Here is a 19,217-nt window from a genome sequence, read left to right on the forward strand (position 1 = left end):
AACCGAAATATCTTTTGTCAGTTCACAGAATAAATAGAAAAATTACTGTCTGCACTGGAAAACTTCCATTATATATAACTTAACTTCATCGGCATCGATAATAACAATTCTGTTTTATATGTGTGAGATGAACTCTGAATAATATGTGCGGTTTTCCGCAGAAAAATAATACGCACGCAGGCGTAGATGACTATTCATTAATGAGAAGGGGGGAAAATAGTGCTTCCACTAAATATTTTCGATTTAATTTCGCTCACATTAATTGACATCAATCATAATAAAATTTCGTTTGTTATATATGCGATTAACTCCGAATGACATATGCCGTTCGCCGTTTACTGGTTGGCTTTTATCAATTGTCAATTTTAAAATACAAATGAAAGGTTGGCAAAGTTCTATTGCAATCGGTTGAACGATAAGGCTGCATCAAGGATACGAACAAACACAAATTCATTTTTATATATTAGATTACAGTAAGAGCACAAATGTGCCACCACAAGTCTCAAGACAGGCCTGGTAGCTTGAAGCAAGTAATCTGTGTACTCTTTTGAAGATGATTGGTATTCCGCGAGAAATTTCAGTAGCAAATGAAAATTGTGCAAGGAGGTCCTCATCCGAGTCCATTGGAGTCCCGTAGACAATACATTTTCTTGCCTTCCTCGTACTTACTTACACTTACTTCTTACGCCTATACTTTTCCTTTCCGACTTCATATTGTCTTACAAAATATGCTTCTTTATAAGTATTTTATCTACCCTTAAAGTTTGGCCCATAAATTCAGGGACACCCTTCATATATAATGAAACGTACGTACGCGACACTGAAATGGCTCTTATTACATATTGTCGAATGGCAACAGTCAACTGTAAAAAAATCATTGCGGACTTTTCAGATTATTTCATCGAACGTAGCTACAAAATATATTTGAAATGCTTCGAATAAGACTCATGTAAAGTTTATTCGCTCAAAGGAAAGAAAGCGTAAAAAATCTTTGCGCCAATCAGAAATGAACCGGGCGGGAAAATAGGCTTAACCATTGTCAGATGGGTAATCGCTATGACTTACCTAAGGATATTGATGGCCATATCTTCGAAAGTTATTATTTCACAAAAATAGATATTATATTCTTAAAACTCAAAAAATTACTTTATTAATGATATCAACTTCATTTCTGCACAAAGTTTTTATTTTTAATAATTTTTTATGTAATATACATTTTATAAAAGTTCATTTTTAATGTTATGAAATTCTAACTCCTCCATCAAAATATCTAATCGCTTGCTTGCCAATAGCCAGAAAATTCCCCTTTTTTTAGATATTAATTCTGTGGTAGGATTTTCATTTACGTCTTTATTTCGGTAAAAGTCACGGTATATACTTTCCTTAATCTGCATGTGTTGCAATTTTCGACTCATTCAATGAAATTCGCGTTTTTCGGTTTTATCAAATAAAATAATTTAAAAAACAATATAATAAGAAAAATTTTAAAAATTAACATACATTCCAAATTAATATTTATTAGGCCGAAAAAATATTCTGAGTAAACATGCTGCATGCCACAAGCGGCTAGTTTTCATTATAAGTCAACATCAAAGTCATTAATTACGCAGAAAATAATTTAAAATTTTAGAGTCCCGACAGAACTTGAAAGAAGTATTATTTTTATAATAATAAAATTGTATTAGTAAGTAATGTTTGAAATTTTAATAGTAATTTATAAGATACATAAAGGTAACGACTACCTTTCACTACTCATCCGGCCCAAACGGTCGTGCAGATTTTATTCAGGCAGGCTGGTTTCTGTTTCAAACGGGGGTGGAGGGTGTAGGATGTAAAATGGGTTATCACTTAGGACGTTTCCTCTTTATATCTTGCATCCCCTGTTGAACATTTGATTTAGTTTAGTTTAGCTATATTAACGTCCCGTTTTTAAAGCGACGCTAGGGCTATTTTGGAGCGGATCTCGTCATTTTGAGCCATGGCCAGATGGTGAGGACGACACCTGAGCTGCCCCCCCCCTCTCCAAACTTCTACACCAGAACAGCGGGAGGAAGTTTGGCCCCCATGGATTTAACGTGCACCAGAACGCGGTTACACGATGGTTCTGCAGTGGAATTGGGTATCGAACCTGAAACCCTCCGGTTCCGAAGCCGACACACCAGTAGTTTGAATAATATTATTTCGAGAATCGCTTAATGTATATAAAACAATGCTTCATTAACTGCGGTACAATATAGTACTGTGTACTCAAAACTATAGATCCAATAAATTTCTATGTTTGATAAAAAAACACATTTAATTTCCATCCTTTCTATATATCTTTCATGCAATATCAATATTTAATATTTCTCCGTGTTAGTGAAATGCCCTTCATTTCTATCAAATTTTTGAAATTTTAGAATCAATTTTTCTACTCTTTTCCTGAATTTTGCCATTTCAATTTTCTTCATTTAAAATTTTTATCTACGTTGGAGTTTCTGACGTTAATGACACTTGTCTCATTTTGTTTTGGTTTTGTCACATCTCTCCACAAACACTATAAGATCAACTACTTTGATTAATTTTATTTTTCGAATTTAATGATGTAACTATAGAATGAAAAGAAAACCCCAAAAGATAAATTCTATTATTCTTAGAATCTTGGTTTGCGACTGCCCTCCCTCTCCTCCATTTTTCCACCTACAGTCAAATCTTTTCAGAACACACGTCCGACGAGCTTTTAATCGTTCTTTCTGTCAAGAATGTGTAAATCTGGCAACATCACAAATTTAGTTTTGCGCTCTTCGAAAGAAAAAGAATTTTTTTTGCCAAGCATAGTTGCTCCGCTTCAAACAAAGAGAACTATTTACACGTATTTCAAAAATTTTTGCTTGGAAAATGTTTCTGCTTTTATTTTTCTTCTTACATTTTAATGGAACTCCCTCATGGAGCGATGCCAGTTCGGAACGTGATTTATCGAATAACCGATCGCCAGTCACTTTTTCCACACGTTCTGATTTCATTCCTTCTTTATTTTCTTTGTGTAAAGAATTCTTTATAAACTAAATGATTCGTGTCTTAGATTTTTTTCAGTATTTTTCATTTCTGCTTTGATTTACTTTTAGATCAAAAGATGTTATTTACTTGCTTTTATTATTTTTATTTTTTATGGACCATTAATTTAAAGTATTTTAATTTCATCCTTTTTAAAATCCATGAAATTTATTTGGTGCGATTGTAATTTTCGTTAATGCTAAAGATAATGCAACTTTGAGAGAGATTATTCTAATGTAAGTTGTTTTTTATTTATTATTTTCATTTTGTTGGATTATTGAATCAAGAATTAAAGGTAAATTTTCTTTCTACATAATTTTCTTTCTAATTTTAATGGACCTAATAGCAATTTATAACATCACTTTCCGTGATCAGCTGTTTGTTCATCATTTATATATTAAAAATTATTGGCAAAAGCAAAGAACCATCCCCCCCCCCATCCTCAGACACCTCACCAATTTTTATTTCATATGAAATTAGCGTCTCCAATGGTTATAAAAAGGTCAAATTAATTTCTTGTCAGATCATTGATGTTTTTCTTTAACCTCCTTACCTTACCTTCCCAATGGGGGGGGGCACCCCGTAATTGAAAATGAGAAGCTTCCGGTATGGTGATTGGTTCTCGTCGCCCTGGTGGGTACAGAAAAACGTAGGAATCGGCTCCTCCCATCGATGACGGGATGTACTTCTTAATGGAAGGATTCTACCGAGACCAGTGATGGCCCTTAAGACTCAACCATAGTTCCCACTAGTGTAACTATAGTGCTGATCCGGCCATTCAGATTTTTCCGTGTGCCTCAGAGCGGTACAGAGTAGCCGGTTTAAGGTTTAACCTCCGAACCATTTCTGAGATGCATTTCAGTAGCATTACTTCACTGTACATTCTCTGTGAAAAAATAACTTCACAGGTTTTTCTAATCACACTCACTAGATAAAATAATGAAACGATTTCGCCAAATTTTACTTGGTATGGAAGCTCACATCTGACCCAAAGATGCATCATGAGTTTTTTTATTACTTCAATTTTTACTTTTTCTATATGAAATGTGGAAAAGTATTATAAAAAGTTCAACAAAATTCACATTTCAGATTTTGACGGATTTTCATTATTTTTACATAATTTTTGGCATTTTCGCTTCGTCTGTCTGTCTGTCTGTGATAAATATAGCTAAAAAATGATTTGAGCTAGACGAATGAAATATGGTATTCGGCTTTTATACCAGATCTGGAGATATCTGTCAAATTTTGAGTAAAATCTGTCCAGAGAAAGTTTGTTTGTCCGGCTTGTTCAATTGCTGTGCTCTTTTGTTCCAATTTTTTTACGGATATTTTTTAAAAACATTTCCTTACAGTTTCAACGATAATTTAATTACAACTGAAGGCTACTCAGGACTCTCTTAAATCTGTACACTACAGAATAACAATCACGAATCTCCTTACTTGGATGCATTTAACTTCATTTTAGGCGCATTTTTTAACTTTAAATTTAGTCGGATTTTTTACCAATTAGAGGCATTTTAATACACTTTATTTTAAATACTATTTCATGACAAAAATATAAGAATACTTATCCTTTACGCACGTTCGCTACTTCACATTATTCCTACTTTTAAATGTAAGAATACTTTCATTACTTTGCAAATTGCTAACCCTATTGTAAATCAAAGTAATGCTGTTATATTTTCAAATGTGTTACAATTATTTTAATATTAGCTTGATTTGGTTAAAGTTCATTTCGTCAGATGATAGAAAAGGTTTTCATGTTACGACAGGGAACTGACAAAAAACTAACCATATACAGATAACGAAACGCTGGACGAATACATACTGTTACAAAAAAATTTTCTTTTACAAATACTGCCAATAAATCGTAATGACGCAGCACATTTAATTGCTATAGTTCAGCAGCTTGCTTGCTGTCTAATCCTCCAAGACCTCTCGGTCTCGAGTGCTTGCTTTTTTTTATAGCCTTCCCACAGGAAGTGATGTCATTTACAGGAAGTGTAAGTAATCTTGGGAAAGTCCCAGAACTTTCTCCAAGTTTCAAAGAGAAACTGGTCTCGGTGATATAATGTTGGGACCAGCTGGAGTCTTCTAGAAGATTCCTTTCGACGCCAAGGTCACCAACATTTGTCGCCAAGACAGCCAAATTTCCCACCAAGTCGCCAACTTTTGTCGCCAAGGTCGGCATGTCAGGGATACGTTTTTATCACTTCGTAACAATACGCATATGGCCATTGCCATTCCTAGGGTTTGATCAGCCGATCCTATACCAAGGCTCTGAGAGTTAGTAATCGTAGATCAAAAACTGTTGCAAACATATAAAAATGTTACTAAATTTATTTCTTAAGCTCGAGCACGTACGCCCGCCAATAAATAAATAAAAGTTTAGAGATAAAAAATAACGAAGTTTATATGTCTTTGTTAAATATGAATGCTGCATTATTAAAATTACATATCTGAACATAGAAAATTAAGTATTGTAAATTTAATCATGTCTATAACAACTGCGTACTCATGTATATATTTACTTTCAGAATAACATACTGCCTAAATGAAAATTATTTGTTTGAGGAAATAAAAGTATTTTAAACTGTATTAAGCTATACGCGACAAGTTTTAGAGTATTACAGTATCTTAAAAATCACTGAATAGGAAAATGCATTTTTTAATCTTAGGGAAATCATATTAACTATGACCCTCTTAGAACTATCCTCTCTCCGCTTAAACATCCGGTGTGAACTGAATGATTATCTTCCCGTCAAACTCCGAGAATCGAAACGGAGTCTTAATAACCATAACTCAACCCTTCCCGCGGGAGGGAGCTGGAGTAGAGGTAACTCAATCTCAAACCATAACTTTGCACACTAGGGAAATGAGAAAATGTTTATTTATTTGTCAATTTCTCATCCTCATATTTCATATGCCACCCGTAGAAGTTTCAGTATTATAAAAGATATATTAGTTCCATATTATAATAGATATATTTAAGAATATTCTAAGTCATTCTAATTACCACAGTTTCAACAGATAATTAATAATTTTATTAATAGTTAATAAAATTATTAATAGTTCTTCCAATTAATAATTTTTCAAAGCATAAAATTATAAAAACTGTTAGCATTCATCATGGAATAAGAAAGACGTTTCAACCTAGCATTGCTTTCTATATAAAATAACATATTTATATTTAGTGTGGAGATTTAAATTTAAGTGATATAATAGATATATTTGCTAAAAATAAAGAATATAAAGTTGTATTAATTTTTATATAAGAAAACTATCCCCTTTTTATATTGAATATTAATTCTTTTTCGTTTATTTATCTGGACCCTCAATCCATATTTATGAACTGAAATCTATGAATTTAAAAGGCGGAGCTGACCGTGATTATTATTATTATCATTATTTCTTTTCTAATTCGAAGAAACCTTACTTCCGACCAAAGGTTAAATAAAGTTACTTTCAGTTATTGAGTTTCCTATTTGTAATGAACTGTAATAAATACTTCTAACTTAATTCTTCATTTATTACACAAAAATCCATTGACAAGTGGTCATTTTCAGTCCAGATTTCACTCATTTCTTAGAATGAAAGAAAAAGGAGCAAACGATAATCTACGTCACCACGCCAACAGAGAAAAGAAATTCTAAAAGCGTTCCTATAGCGACAATCTGATAACACAATTACAATTTCGTGACGATTTTTAAGAACATATTTCAAATCCAAACCATTGAGGCATTTGAACTTGAAATCTGAATCGTACTGTCACATGCATAATTCGATGCCTGCGCATCCGAATGTTTCGGTTTTAGCAGAACAATTCTTTTTTTATCAGTCGAATCACTTCTGTTGTATAGTGCGTAATTCTTGAAAACAGAAGAAGGAATTAAAGCCAGGAAGAGTTTCGCATTGTTCTGTCAATGATTGCCGCATTATTGTGTGGGGTTTTTTGTGGTATGAATCGCAGGTGATATGATCTTGATTGGACTGGAGATAATGGATATTCTGTGTTATCCAGATGAAATTGACCAGCTTTGAACATTTTCAAAGAGGACGTCGACAGTGGCGGTCATAGATAATTCGAATGACTGATGAGATATAAAAATAATCATGGCACCTTCGAAAAAACACCGCGAAAGAAATGTCATAATGCGATTTTTGTAAGTATATACTAATATTTTTCTCACTATATTATAAAGTAAGTTTTATAAATGTCATAATTAATTTCGAAAATATGAAATTTAACTGAGCATACTTATTCTCATTGCGTGCGCTAGACTTTTTTCAAATTTCATTTTTTTATCTTTTTTGTAAGTTAATGTACGAAGAACAAAGTATTTCAGTTGTCAAAATATGGATGAATCTTGGTTCACATATCGAAATTTTGAAAAGTCTTCATTTAAACTTTCCATGAGTCTGAAAAAAGACATTTTTAGAACATCTTTGTACTGGATTTTTTTAGCCCTTAAATGCATTATTATTTGTTTTGAATTTTAAAAAATAATTTATTATAGGAAAATAGTCATAATTTACGTAAAAAATACTTAAAAAATCCAGATAATAATATGGCGTATTTATTTTGAAATTTTTTTTTTCAAAATTAAACATTTGTTAACATATAGTATTTCCCAAAAAAATCTAGCTTATATCTAATATAATTTTCAAATACAGCATCAAACATTGGCAGCATATCTGACAACAAATAAGAAGCAATTTTTTAACTAGATAAATCACTCCTTCATGGGGAACTCGTCAATAGAAACTTTCTCTTCAAGTAACACACTGAATTTTATCAACCACCTCATACAAATGTAAAAGAAACGATATAATTACACACCAAAAGTAATGTCGACTTTTTTCTTTCATACATGTTTTATTGTCTATGATTACCTACTAAATACTAAATATCTACTGATTATCTGCTGATTACTAAAAGGATAAAATTTGGTTTGCTGTCTTTATACTATAATTTCAATTTTCTGTCCTATCTCAGAAAAAATACAACCACTAGAAGTGGACTGTCTACTCTTTTCTTTGTGATCACGATAAGTGACAATCGCCAAGAATTCGTTTCATGTATGGTTTAAATCTGCGCCAAATTTTTAATCCGCCAACGTTTCGACAGTACGTATATGAGTGACTATGACAACGTGATATTCAAAAACGACCTAGGTTAGAAGGATAAATTTTAATATATGTACTACTTTGCATGATAATCGTACATCTGTATGTAATTTTGAATCAAATTCCTCGATTTGATTTGACAATCTGTTTGTTTATGTGTCAGTGTCTATGGAATACAATTACTCAAAAACACAATAAGCAAGATAAATGAAATTTAGTATATTTAGTGAGAACACCGTCATCGGTTATCTCTATTATATTTGCAATCCATTACATTTATCTCATTTGGTCAAAAATACGTACTCAATTCTCCGCGCCACATTTCGAAGCTGGTTTCTAAATGCTCTGTATTGTGCACATAAGTGGAAAGAACACTTCTGTTGATCTTTTTGGAAGATGTGCATGAGCTCAAAAAAAAATGCATATAATATTTTGAAGCAGAAATTTAGTTGTTTATTTAGCAGGTTAACATCATTATTATCGTTTCCTTTAAATTTTTTTGCAAAAGTCTAGTTTCAAATTAATTGATTTGACGTTTTTTTGTGTCAGAACCACCAACCAGATTTTTCTTCATAGAAATTTCAAATATTTCTAGAAAGTTTTGCTGATGTTTATAATATTGCTAGATTGGAAATCATGTTTTTAAAAAAAGATGGCAATTTTGTCATAATTATGACTGTATTATTTGATGCAATAACTAATGTATTAAAATTAATTTAATAAATTTTTAATATTATTTGGCTGCTCAATAGCATTGTCAGGGCAACAATATTAAAAATAGCTGCCTGAATGGCAAGTTCAGCATTGGAGATAGCGACCTTTCGCTGAAAATCCCAATGAGTATTATTCAAAAAAGTTTAGCTTCATATTGCTCTTTTTGAAAAACGTTTCGAATGCTCCGAATCTGGTTGTTTTCAACCAATGATTCATTGAAGCTACCTTCGATAGTTTAAATTACGATTAATATTTTGTAATTTATTTTGTACAGAGATCGCCAGTAGATATGCAGATATCCACTAGTAATTTTTTGTATTTTTAAAAAGGATTTTTTTTTCATTTTTTATGCAATTATGTTGAAGGCGTATTTAGTTTTACTCGTAGTTCAAAGGTTAACTGATTTATTAGTAAATAATATATTAATACAACCTATCTTTTAAAATTAATTTAGATACATTAAAGAAATTACTTCGAAATTAGATGCATGATGTTTGGTATAAGTGACCTCTGCTTCACCAAGTGATTATCTGCTTAAAAGAAGATAGAAAGTGTTGGTTTTAAAAAAAGTTCATATTTCACGATAGAAATGGCAATATTTAGACAGAGCTGTATCGATATTAAATAGAGGCCGCGGTAGCCTGGTGGTAAGGTCTCGGCTTCGGAACCGGAGGGTTTCAGGTTCGGGACCATATTTCACCAAAGAACCGTCGTGTAAACGTCCGGACCAAATTTCTCCCGCTGGTATGGTATGGTGTGGTGTGGAGAGGGGGTGCCAGCTCAGGTGTCGTCCTCGTCATCGGACCGCGGTTCAAAATGACGAGGTTTGCCCCAAAATATCCCTAGTATTGCATTAAAACGGTACATTAATATAACTAAACTAAAAACAACGATATTAAATCAAAATTCTCTCTTTTCCCAACTACGCCTAAAATTTCAGAAATTTTATCTCTAATGGCTGGTTGTGAAATTCCCACATTGATACAGCAAAATTAGTCCGTTCAGAATGTTCGAATTTGAAAGATAATTCATGTGATTATAACTTTTAGTAGATTATGGAAGGTCACAAAATCGATACTCGCTTCCACCATGCATGTGGATGTAATGCATGCTTATTCGTCGAAACTGAAATTCCGCATTTTGTGTGGTGTATAAGTTTGGATATGAATGATCCTTCCAGGTATTAGCCTTGTTAACCGATCATGGTTAGAAATTACATAACCTGCCACAAGTAGCTCTTCTGAAAATTCAAAGGGAGTATTAATCTAATTAAATTAGGATTTGTATTTTCTGATTCTGGTAACTCATAAAATGAATGGAATAATTCTTTATTTTTCATTAGAGCGTATTCTGTTTTAGAGATCTATAAGTTATATTAGCTTATTTAGTTCAATTAAAAAAAGATGATTTTTTTTCATAACTATTGAACATTCTTTTACTCTAAAACATGGTTTACCATGTTTACCTTGTGCAATTTAACCCTCGAAACGAAAATGTTTATTTCTATGTTGCCTCTTTTAATATATTATAGAAACACTGCGACCTTTTATTCAGTTCCTTCTGGTTTGGCGTAAGAATTTTTGAAAATTCTTGCATAAACAAATGATCTTCCTTGATATTTTAGATAAGTCTTTTATTGTTGCCATTTTTTTGGCATTCAAAGATATAATTCGAACAATAGTGTGAGACATAAAAATTTTTTTTGTTTCGTCACCAATGGCCCATTGTCTTTGTACAGAATAAAAAAAAAACTAAATTCGGAAAGAAACCAAATCCAATAATTAATTTTTTAAATGCATACTTTCAGGTGGAACGAAAATTAATATTGTTGATGATTTCTGCGGGAGTAATTTTTTATAAATTAATCTAAAGTTGAAACGTTACACTCTAAAATGCTGCGTTTAACAAATTAACCCTATATTTGGATTTAACCCTCTACGAATTTGTCCACTCTTCTTAATTAAATGGCGTGGCCGCGGTGGCCTGGTGGTAAGTTCTCGGCTTCGGAACTGGAAGGCTTCAGGTTCGAGACCCTATTATACCAAAGAACCGTCATTTAAGCGCGTCTGGTGTACTTTACATCCGTCGGGGCCAAACGTCTTCCCGCTGGTGTGGTGCGGCAGTTTAAAGAGGGAAGGGGGTCTTCTATATTTGAAATTTCTGTCTGTATTAAAGTTGGAAACAAGACTAGAGACTAATAGAATCTCTATTTTACATTTCGTAGGTACATAATGATTAATTACATGATCATATATGATATTAAATGGCATGATCATATACCTTTAAAAAATTGACTATTCTTCACAAACTCCAATTTTCAATCCTTTTCAATTTCCCGTAAATGCAAAATATAAAAGAAAGATTTGCAATAACACAAGATTTTTTACAGTGAGATCTCGATAAATCTCAATGTTTTTAACCTCTCATGAAACTGAAGTGCATATTTTTAGAATCATGCTTATCTGATTTTCCATGAACTTGATAACAACGAACTAGGTTTTGGTTAGAATTAAATGTGATGCATGGTTTTTACACCAGATTTGTATTTGTATGATACTTTGAATTCAATATGTCAACTGCATTCTCTATCATTCCATGTATTCGTTTGTATATGAACGTGATCATTTAAAAATTCTAGGTAAATGAATCGTATTTTATGGTTTTCTCATCCAATTTGTGGCTTTTCTACCCAATTTAGGGCTAAAGTACACTCAAAAATCAAAAAAAAAAAAAAATGTCCATTGGATTTTTAAAAAAAATCTTCGCCATGGCAACATAAATGCGTGCATTCCATCATGAGAGAAACACGAAAACGGAAGTTGTGGTGTAGCAGTCACGGAAAGTTACCAATAATGTCTTTTCTTTTTGTCTTAATTGGTATAGACCTATTAAGTTTCTTTTTTTAACTCTTTTCTGTAAAGAGACCTAATCGTAGGTAAAGAAATAAAACGGTTCATTAAGTCCTTTCATTTAAACTAGTACCATCTTATCCTTGATGGTACTAGTTTAAATGAAACTTTTCTACTCCTTTCTATTCATTTTGGCAGTAGTGGATTAAATAAATGGTCTCATTTTTTTGCTTTTATTTATTTATTTATTTTTGTGGAAAATCACTGTGTCTCCTTTCCTGAATTTCTTATGATTTGTGATTTTTTTACCTCTGAGTAGATTCTCATTTGATTATTAAAACATACTTTCTGCCTCTTTGAATCCATACCTATGTGCAACAGATATAAAATGAACGCGCTCTATTTGCGGAATAGTTTTTCCATATTAAATCAATATTATTCTACAATTCTTTTGGTTACTTCCCCATTTGCTACATTGTTTTTATTCCTACACTTCTGGTTTATGCTTCTTGTTACTAGTATTCAAGAGAATAACACGTTGAAAACCGTGGGGTGTCACCGGTGATCGAAAGTCATCATGGCTGGGGCATCACAAATGACATATGCGCCAAGACTTTTAAAAATGGATAATTTGAACAGTTGTCGATACTTTAAATAACTTTCATTATTGCCATCGTTACTATAATGATATGTAGAAACGAAATATAAAATATTAAAAAAAAAAATAATACTTAAAATATAATCCTATCATTCGCACACATTGCAATGTGTCGTATTGAAGCACTCCAAACAAATAAAGAGTGAACCAAAACAGTCTTTATAATATGTTACGACTTTTCTTAGGATAATGTATTCTCCTTCCTACTTGTTGTGAATTTATTTGATAGTACATCTTGCAAAATTGCACAGTTCTAGTCTTCCTCGCCATTACTTTTCATTCATGTCGTTGTTTTTTAGCACGTTTTCGTATGGAGAAATGTAAACCTAAATTTCATTATCAGAACATTTTGCAAATACTTTCATTATGATAACATTTTGAGAATACTTCCAAAATGTTATGATAATGTTATGACGTCGGGGAGTTCACCGGTGACTCCCAATAAATGAATTCATTAAAACATGAATATACACCGTGAATTATCGGCTGCATAGAGTATTTCAACGTTATATATATCGCATAATAAAAAAAAATAGCCTCGGGACGTCACTGGAAAATCTTGTAAAACTCGTGTGGCATTCAACGTGTTGAAGCGTAGAGGTGATGAAAAAAGAACATCTGGTATAGAATATAAATTAATTAAAAATTTAAGGAAATATTTTTTTAAAATGTAAGAAAAGAGTTCGAACAACTGCAGATAAATAATGTTTTAGATAGGATTCTTTATTTTGTTTTTTAAATTCTCTTTTAATTACATAACTGCAATAATATGCATAGAAATAGTATATGAATTTTTTTGTACGCACGTGCATACGAAAACATGAAATTTCGCAAAGTTCTTGAATATAAATCCAGTAACTAGTTACGATAAAAAGTCTTTTTATAAAATATATTTAAAAAGAGTTTGAAAAATGTATTAGAATTTGAAAAAAGTTGTTAGTAAACATAATTAGAATCTTAATTCATCATTATCAGTCATTGAAAATAATGACTGATTGTCATCATTTTTAATTTTTAATTTATTTCAAAATTGCTTAAAGATATGCTCTAAAATGACTGAAAAAAAATCAGGCTTCTATTCATTTCTAATTACTTTTTTAAGATTCTTTTTAGTAGAAAGGTCTATTCCTCACAAATAACTGTTCCGCATCTAATTGTCGTAGATCCGACGGTTTGCTCCATAAAGATGTATTCTATGTAAATCTGTAAACATTAAACTCATTGCTCGTTCATTTTAAAATTCAGTCCCGCGGCCTTGTATTCTAGTGAACATTTGGATTGCATTATTTGTCTATTATTTTAAACGGAGGCCTTTAGTTAATACTATGACTATCCCAAACCTCGTTTTATTCCTTATTTTCCGAATCATAAAAATTGTAATAAAAGGATAATATTACCCGCATGCTGCCATTTCCGGTACTACCGAAGCCATATTGGTGAAACAATATATTTTCCTCCCAGTATTTTTGTCATAATAATATTATCTGTAACTTCTAAGAAATATCCCCAGGGTAGGCTTTATATTTATTTTTATTGGAACTTGGATTATTGCGCTTCTATTTTCCTGACTTAAACTTCCAACTGTTATATTATAGTCAGGTTTTCTATAAGTTATAAAATTAGGTGAATAACACTATAAAAGCTAAGAACTACAAATGAAAAGTTATTCAATATTTCCGGTGTCAAGGAAGTTCTGTGTAATGATTATTTCCAACCGAATGATATGTTTTGATGGTGAATTTCACAAATTATTATTTAAAAAGTAGAGCAAGAGCTTAGTGAGATGTGCAGTGACATTTATATCAGAATGAACTTCATCTTTACTCATTACCGCTTTCAATATGTAAATAATTTTTAATTTTATATTCAGGTCAAACTCCTAAAGTGACATGAAGAGATTTTAAACATTAAACAATGTATCTTTCCAAAAAAGAATCCCTTGTGAATGAAAAGTGATTCTCTAGAGCGGAAACGTCGGTAACTACTTTCGTGATTGTTACCTGCACTTTTATGGCGCTTTTCTCACTTTATTAAAAAGAAAGGAACTAAATTCGTTTGTTTGGAATTGAATTTTGCAATTTTCGCTAACAGCAAACTTTCATTTTTTTACTGGGTGATATGAGAAAAACAGATAGCTTTTCCAAAAAGGAGATTAACTCTTCTAAAGAGACTGATTGAGCTTTTGGCGAGATTTCTGTTTCGGTAGTTTTTCAATGTGGCGTCCAATATTCGATCCGACAGCAGGAAGGGTTAAATGACCGATGACGGATATCGATTAGCTGTACATTCATTGTTTCTAACACTCTATCACTTCTAACTCTCTGTGTTTCTCGGTTTCCTCTATTTACTTTTCGGTTTTGGTAGAAATAATTGCAGACTTTTGTGACAAATATCCATCTGATTTCATTCATTTTTACCCTTTAGTTTAGTTTTATAGATTAAAGCGCCTTTTTCAAACATGCCATTTTGGGACAGATCATTTCGAATGATAGTCAGTTTAAAATGACATCAGAGCCATTGTTTCCATTTCTAAATAGCTACACTGATGCTTCTGAAGAATATTTGATTTCGAAAATGATGTATGTTTTAGGGTTACACGGTTGTCTTTGGTATATAGTCAATCTTAATTTTGTCATTCTTTTGATCCTGAAATGGAGACTTCATCAGGCCTTTGAGACTTCTGAAACTAAGATTCTTCTAGGTCCTTGAGACTTCTAAAATTGAGACTCTACTAAGTCTTTGAGACTTCTGAAACTTTACGTGCATGAGAAAGAAAATATTTTTTATCTATCTAACTCGCTAGGTTTGTACTTTTGGAGCTCATTTTTATTCATACAGTCAGGCAGATAGACTTCCTCTAAATAATTTTGTTCAAAATCTGATAGAAATAAACAAATTTTGTCTAAAGTCTATATGCAAAATTTCATCCGTTTAGATCAAAGTGTTTTTGAGCTATCGTATCCACAGACAAATGGGTAGGGGAACAGATATAGTAACAAAAATATGCTTCTCGGTTTCGAGGAGATCTTAAAAGTGGAGATTTGACAAAATGTAGAATTCTAATTTTTTTTAATGATTACAATTCTTTCTTTATAATTCGTAAACGAAAAAGTAATAGCATCACTCCAGTTTCCTTATTTAAATATCAAAGAAATGATGTATTAATATATCAGTTATTCTAAAAAATCACGCAGATTTTGTTTAGAGTATCAGATTTTATCAATAACGATGGACTCAAGAATTAAAAAAAAATTCAGGTGACTTGTATCGTATATTGTATGTATAAAGGATAATCATGCGAAAAGTCCATTCAAGATAAAGTAAATTATTCTCCATGGTTGATCATTTCGTGAAATTGAATACACTTTCTATAAAAGAGCCTTTCGGAAAAAATCTCATAGAAAACAGATCTATGAAACATCTAATTTCAAACAATGGCTAATGTAAACAATTTATGAGGGCTCTCGCATCTGTCCAGAAATTTTTCACGTCACAAGTGTGCATAGTTGTAGCGTGAAGCTTGTCATGTTCACCCATTTCCATCTATTGCCTCATTATACGAATTGCTTGTTTTCCATCTCGGGATTGCTGTGACTCCTTCCTATGTTCATTTCATCTATTTCATCCAATTCACCTCTGATCTATCAACAATCTATAGCATATACACATGACATTTCGGATTAGGCGCTTTTGTGTGAAACGGATTTTTTTTTTTTTTTTTTTTTTTTGTCAGAGCTATTTCATAAGATTTTCAGTATCTTTCAAATCACTCTGTAAATAAACGTTCTATACTGATATATTACATGCCATTCAATATATCCATAGAAAAATAATAACTCTCATTTTACACCATTTTTAATCCTTTTTCTACTGCAGAAGGGTTCTTTATATGATTAGAGTAATAAAATAATATTTTTAAGGTAAAAAAGTTGTGATAAACATGTAATATGTGTGGAAAAGGGCACACATTAAATATTAAATATAAATCGTATTGAAGATGATGTGAAAAGCAATTTCACATCATCTTATACATATTTCGCTTATACTTATTTCACATATTATACAGTAATGCATTTAATAAACGAAAAGTTTTCCAGATTTAAGGAATAAAGCTGTTGAGAGGAGATGCTTGGTTTAAAAAGAGATCTCATCGATGTTTCTAGTATTTTATGATAGTTTAGTCTTTTTAGAATATTATAAATGATGAGAAGATTGTAATTTAGCATTTGGAAAAATGGTTGCCGAGGATTAGAACTGGTAGATTTTGATTTTTATTATTGAAAATCAATTATTTATGTAGTAATAACGTTCTAACCAATTATAACAAGGAATATCAAATTGAGTGCTGATTATTCAGTTTTTATGACTGAAAATCAATTATTTATGCAGTAATAAAGTTCTAACTAATTATAAAAAGGAATATCAAGTTGAATGATAATTATTTTGTTGAGTTCTTTATTTGAATGAAAGAATGAACAGTTTTCGTCAGTTGTTTCATGACGTTCTCTTCTCTCCAGGAAAGCCGCTCTTCACAGCCAGCAGCGCTTGTGTGCCAGCCACCCAAACGTGTCCACCAGTGACCTCGCTTCCGTGGCTCAAGGTGATGTCCTGCCGTCGGGCGTGAAGATCTCGGACGGCGTCAGCTACAGCGATCCCACCATCCACAGAAACTCCTCGGCTTCATCCTCCCCCGCCAGAGGCAAAGCCAGAAGCGTCCACCCAGACGACGACGACGACACCATGAGAGACTCCGGCATCACCATCGACGTCCCCTCCCAGCCGGGGATCGTGGTGAGTTGGCCACAAGATGATGATGATGATATGGTAATGTTGATTGCATGACTCTCTTTTTGCTACAGCCCATAGGAAATAAGTGCCTTACTCGAGATAAGATAAATAATCAAAGACAAGATATACACTTTTTGCCCATGTGCCGTAGATCAGTTTCGTCATTTAGCAAGTTAGGTCCTTGTCGCTCGGTGAGAATACAGTTACGGTGTAGATGGTGATGACAGTGGCGATCGAAGTTGACAGTACAGCAATGTTTTTCTATCCGGTCTTCTAATAGTCAAGTATTTTGAAAAGGCGAATGGAAAGTGCTAAAAGAGAAGCAAGGCACTTCATACGGATATCAATAACCTTTGCGCGAAGTGAACTTGCTGCTTAGATTTAAAATTTTACAGAGAGATTATAAATGAATATCCCAACATTGCAGGACTATTAAAAAACAAAACAAAATACAGCTTTATCATTCCTCGGAAATCAAAAATAGCATTTGAAAGTTTGAATCAACACAGTTATAACTGTTCAGTGTGAGTCCCTAAATAAATACAAAGGATATAGAAGCAGTACGATAACTTATCCCACATTTTTTCTGCATATTTGGTGTGAAGCTTTTAAAAAAATGCAGATATATGTATAAGGCGATACTTGATTTTTCTCTGGGGCCACATCAAACCATAGGTGTTTGCCCTCACCCCACCCAGCCACCACCTGGTGCTGATAAGTCATGCATATTTGCAGACTTTCAAAGATCACATCAGAGATGCTGAAAGAATACGGAAAGAGTTATCATATCATCCTGGTTTTGGATATCGTACGTAGTTTTTGGAGGCGCTTGTAATGAACACTTGTAACTGAGTTAAGTTTAAATTTTAAGCCAGTATTTGTAATTTCTAAGCAACAAAGTCTACTTCATTTCGTTTTCTTTTAATAACTTGAGATGTTCATTTATAATCACCCTGCATTTTATAATACATTTCTCGCGTATTAAATTAATTTGTTTATTTTTTAATATATATATTTATATATCGTAATATTTCGTGCAGTAAGCATAGGATCTGTTAAATATCTCTAAAAAAATATCTCAAAAAGAATTTAACAAACGAACCCCCACTAACAAGGGTCTTTGTTAATCAGGTAGTCGTTTGTTCTGGTATTTTAGGATTACTGAAAAAATTCTGTACATGATTTTAATGAAGTTCATGCATGTATTAAAAATGATCAATCATAAGTTGAATGGTTATATTTAAATCTATTAGTCACTAAGACACCAAGGAAGTTGATTGACCGGACCATAGCAGATAATAAAATGAGAACTACGAAAAGACCCTATTATACAAATCGTATAAGTAGAACCCTTGGACCAAAGTATGTCCCATCATCGACAATGAAACCTCTATCGAACCTCGTCACCATTTTTACATTATTACGCGATACTCGAGCTCGAGTGTTTTGGAGAGACTCTCATGCATTTGATAATTGAGGATTATACATTTTACGGGATTGTCGAAACAGTTCCATAAAATGGAATGAAATTTTTTTCTAAATATAGAGTTGTAGTTAAGTATTATCGGTAATCCATGTAACTAAGGGTAACTAACTCATGTAACTAAAAGTAACTAAAGGTATTACTACAACTTCAATTTCTGCTGTACTGTCAACTGAAGTTTTCACTGACTGTAGTTACTATAATTATAAAACTGATTGGGAATCTCGTACTTAACAGTTTATATCTGCTTAAATGTACGTAGAAGAACTTTTCATTTGCTTCGAATAACAAAGACGGCGGACTAGGGACTGTTTTCGATCTAACACATCAAAAGTAATTTTTCGTTCAATATCACTTCCACGTGGCAAACGATCTTGTATCTAACATCTAACGTTCCAGTGTACGCTACTGTTCGATGATATTCCGTCTTTTTTACCTCTGGCCAATTTTTCCAACACCATATGAATTAAAATATTTTACTCGTGACTCCTGACTCTATTATCTATTCGTAAACTCCTTTGGCTCGATGAATCATATTTTAATTATCTGTTTCAATATTTCTTCG

General features: G+C 32.4%; 1 protein-coding gene across 8 annotated transcripts in view; it reads left to right on the plus strand.

Annotated features, from left to right (window-relative positions):
• LOC129971338 (multiple C2 and transmembrane domain-containing protein 1-like) overlaps positions 1 to 19,217 on the plus strand; it is a 386,350-nt gene that overhangs the window by 294,090 nt on the left and 73,043 nt on the right. For 6 of the 8 annotated variants that reach the window (XM_056085007.1, XM_056085004.1, XM_056085008.1 and 3 more), the window contains exon 3: positions 16,899 to 17,205. In XM_056085007.1, coding sequence (XP_055940982.1) covers positions 17,122 to 17,205 — 84 coding nt within the window. In that variant the 5' untranslated portion in view covers positions 16,899 to 17,121. Of the gene's footprint in view, positions 1 to 6,911; positions 7,197 to 16,898; positions 17,206 to 19,217 lie in introns of those variants that run through there. The other 2 variants (XM_056085006.1, XM_056085001.1) reach the window with 2 other exon arrangements.

Source organism: Argiope bruennichi, chromosome 6 (assembly GCF_947563725.1).
Source record: "Argiope bruennichi chromosome 6, qqArgBrue1.1, whole genome shotgun sequence".
Lineage (NCBI taxonomy): Eukaryota > Metazoa > Arthropoda > Arachnida > Araneae > Araneidae > Argiope > Argiope bruennichi.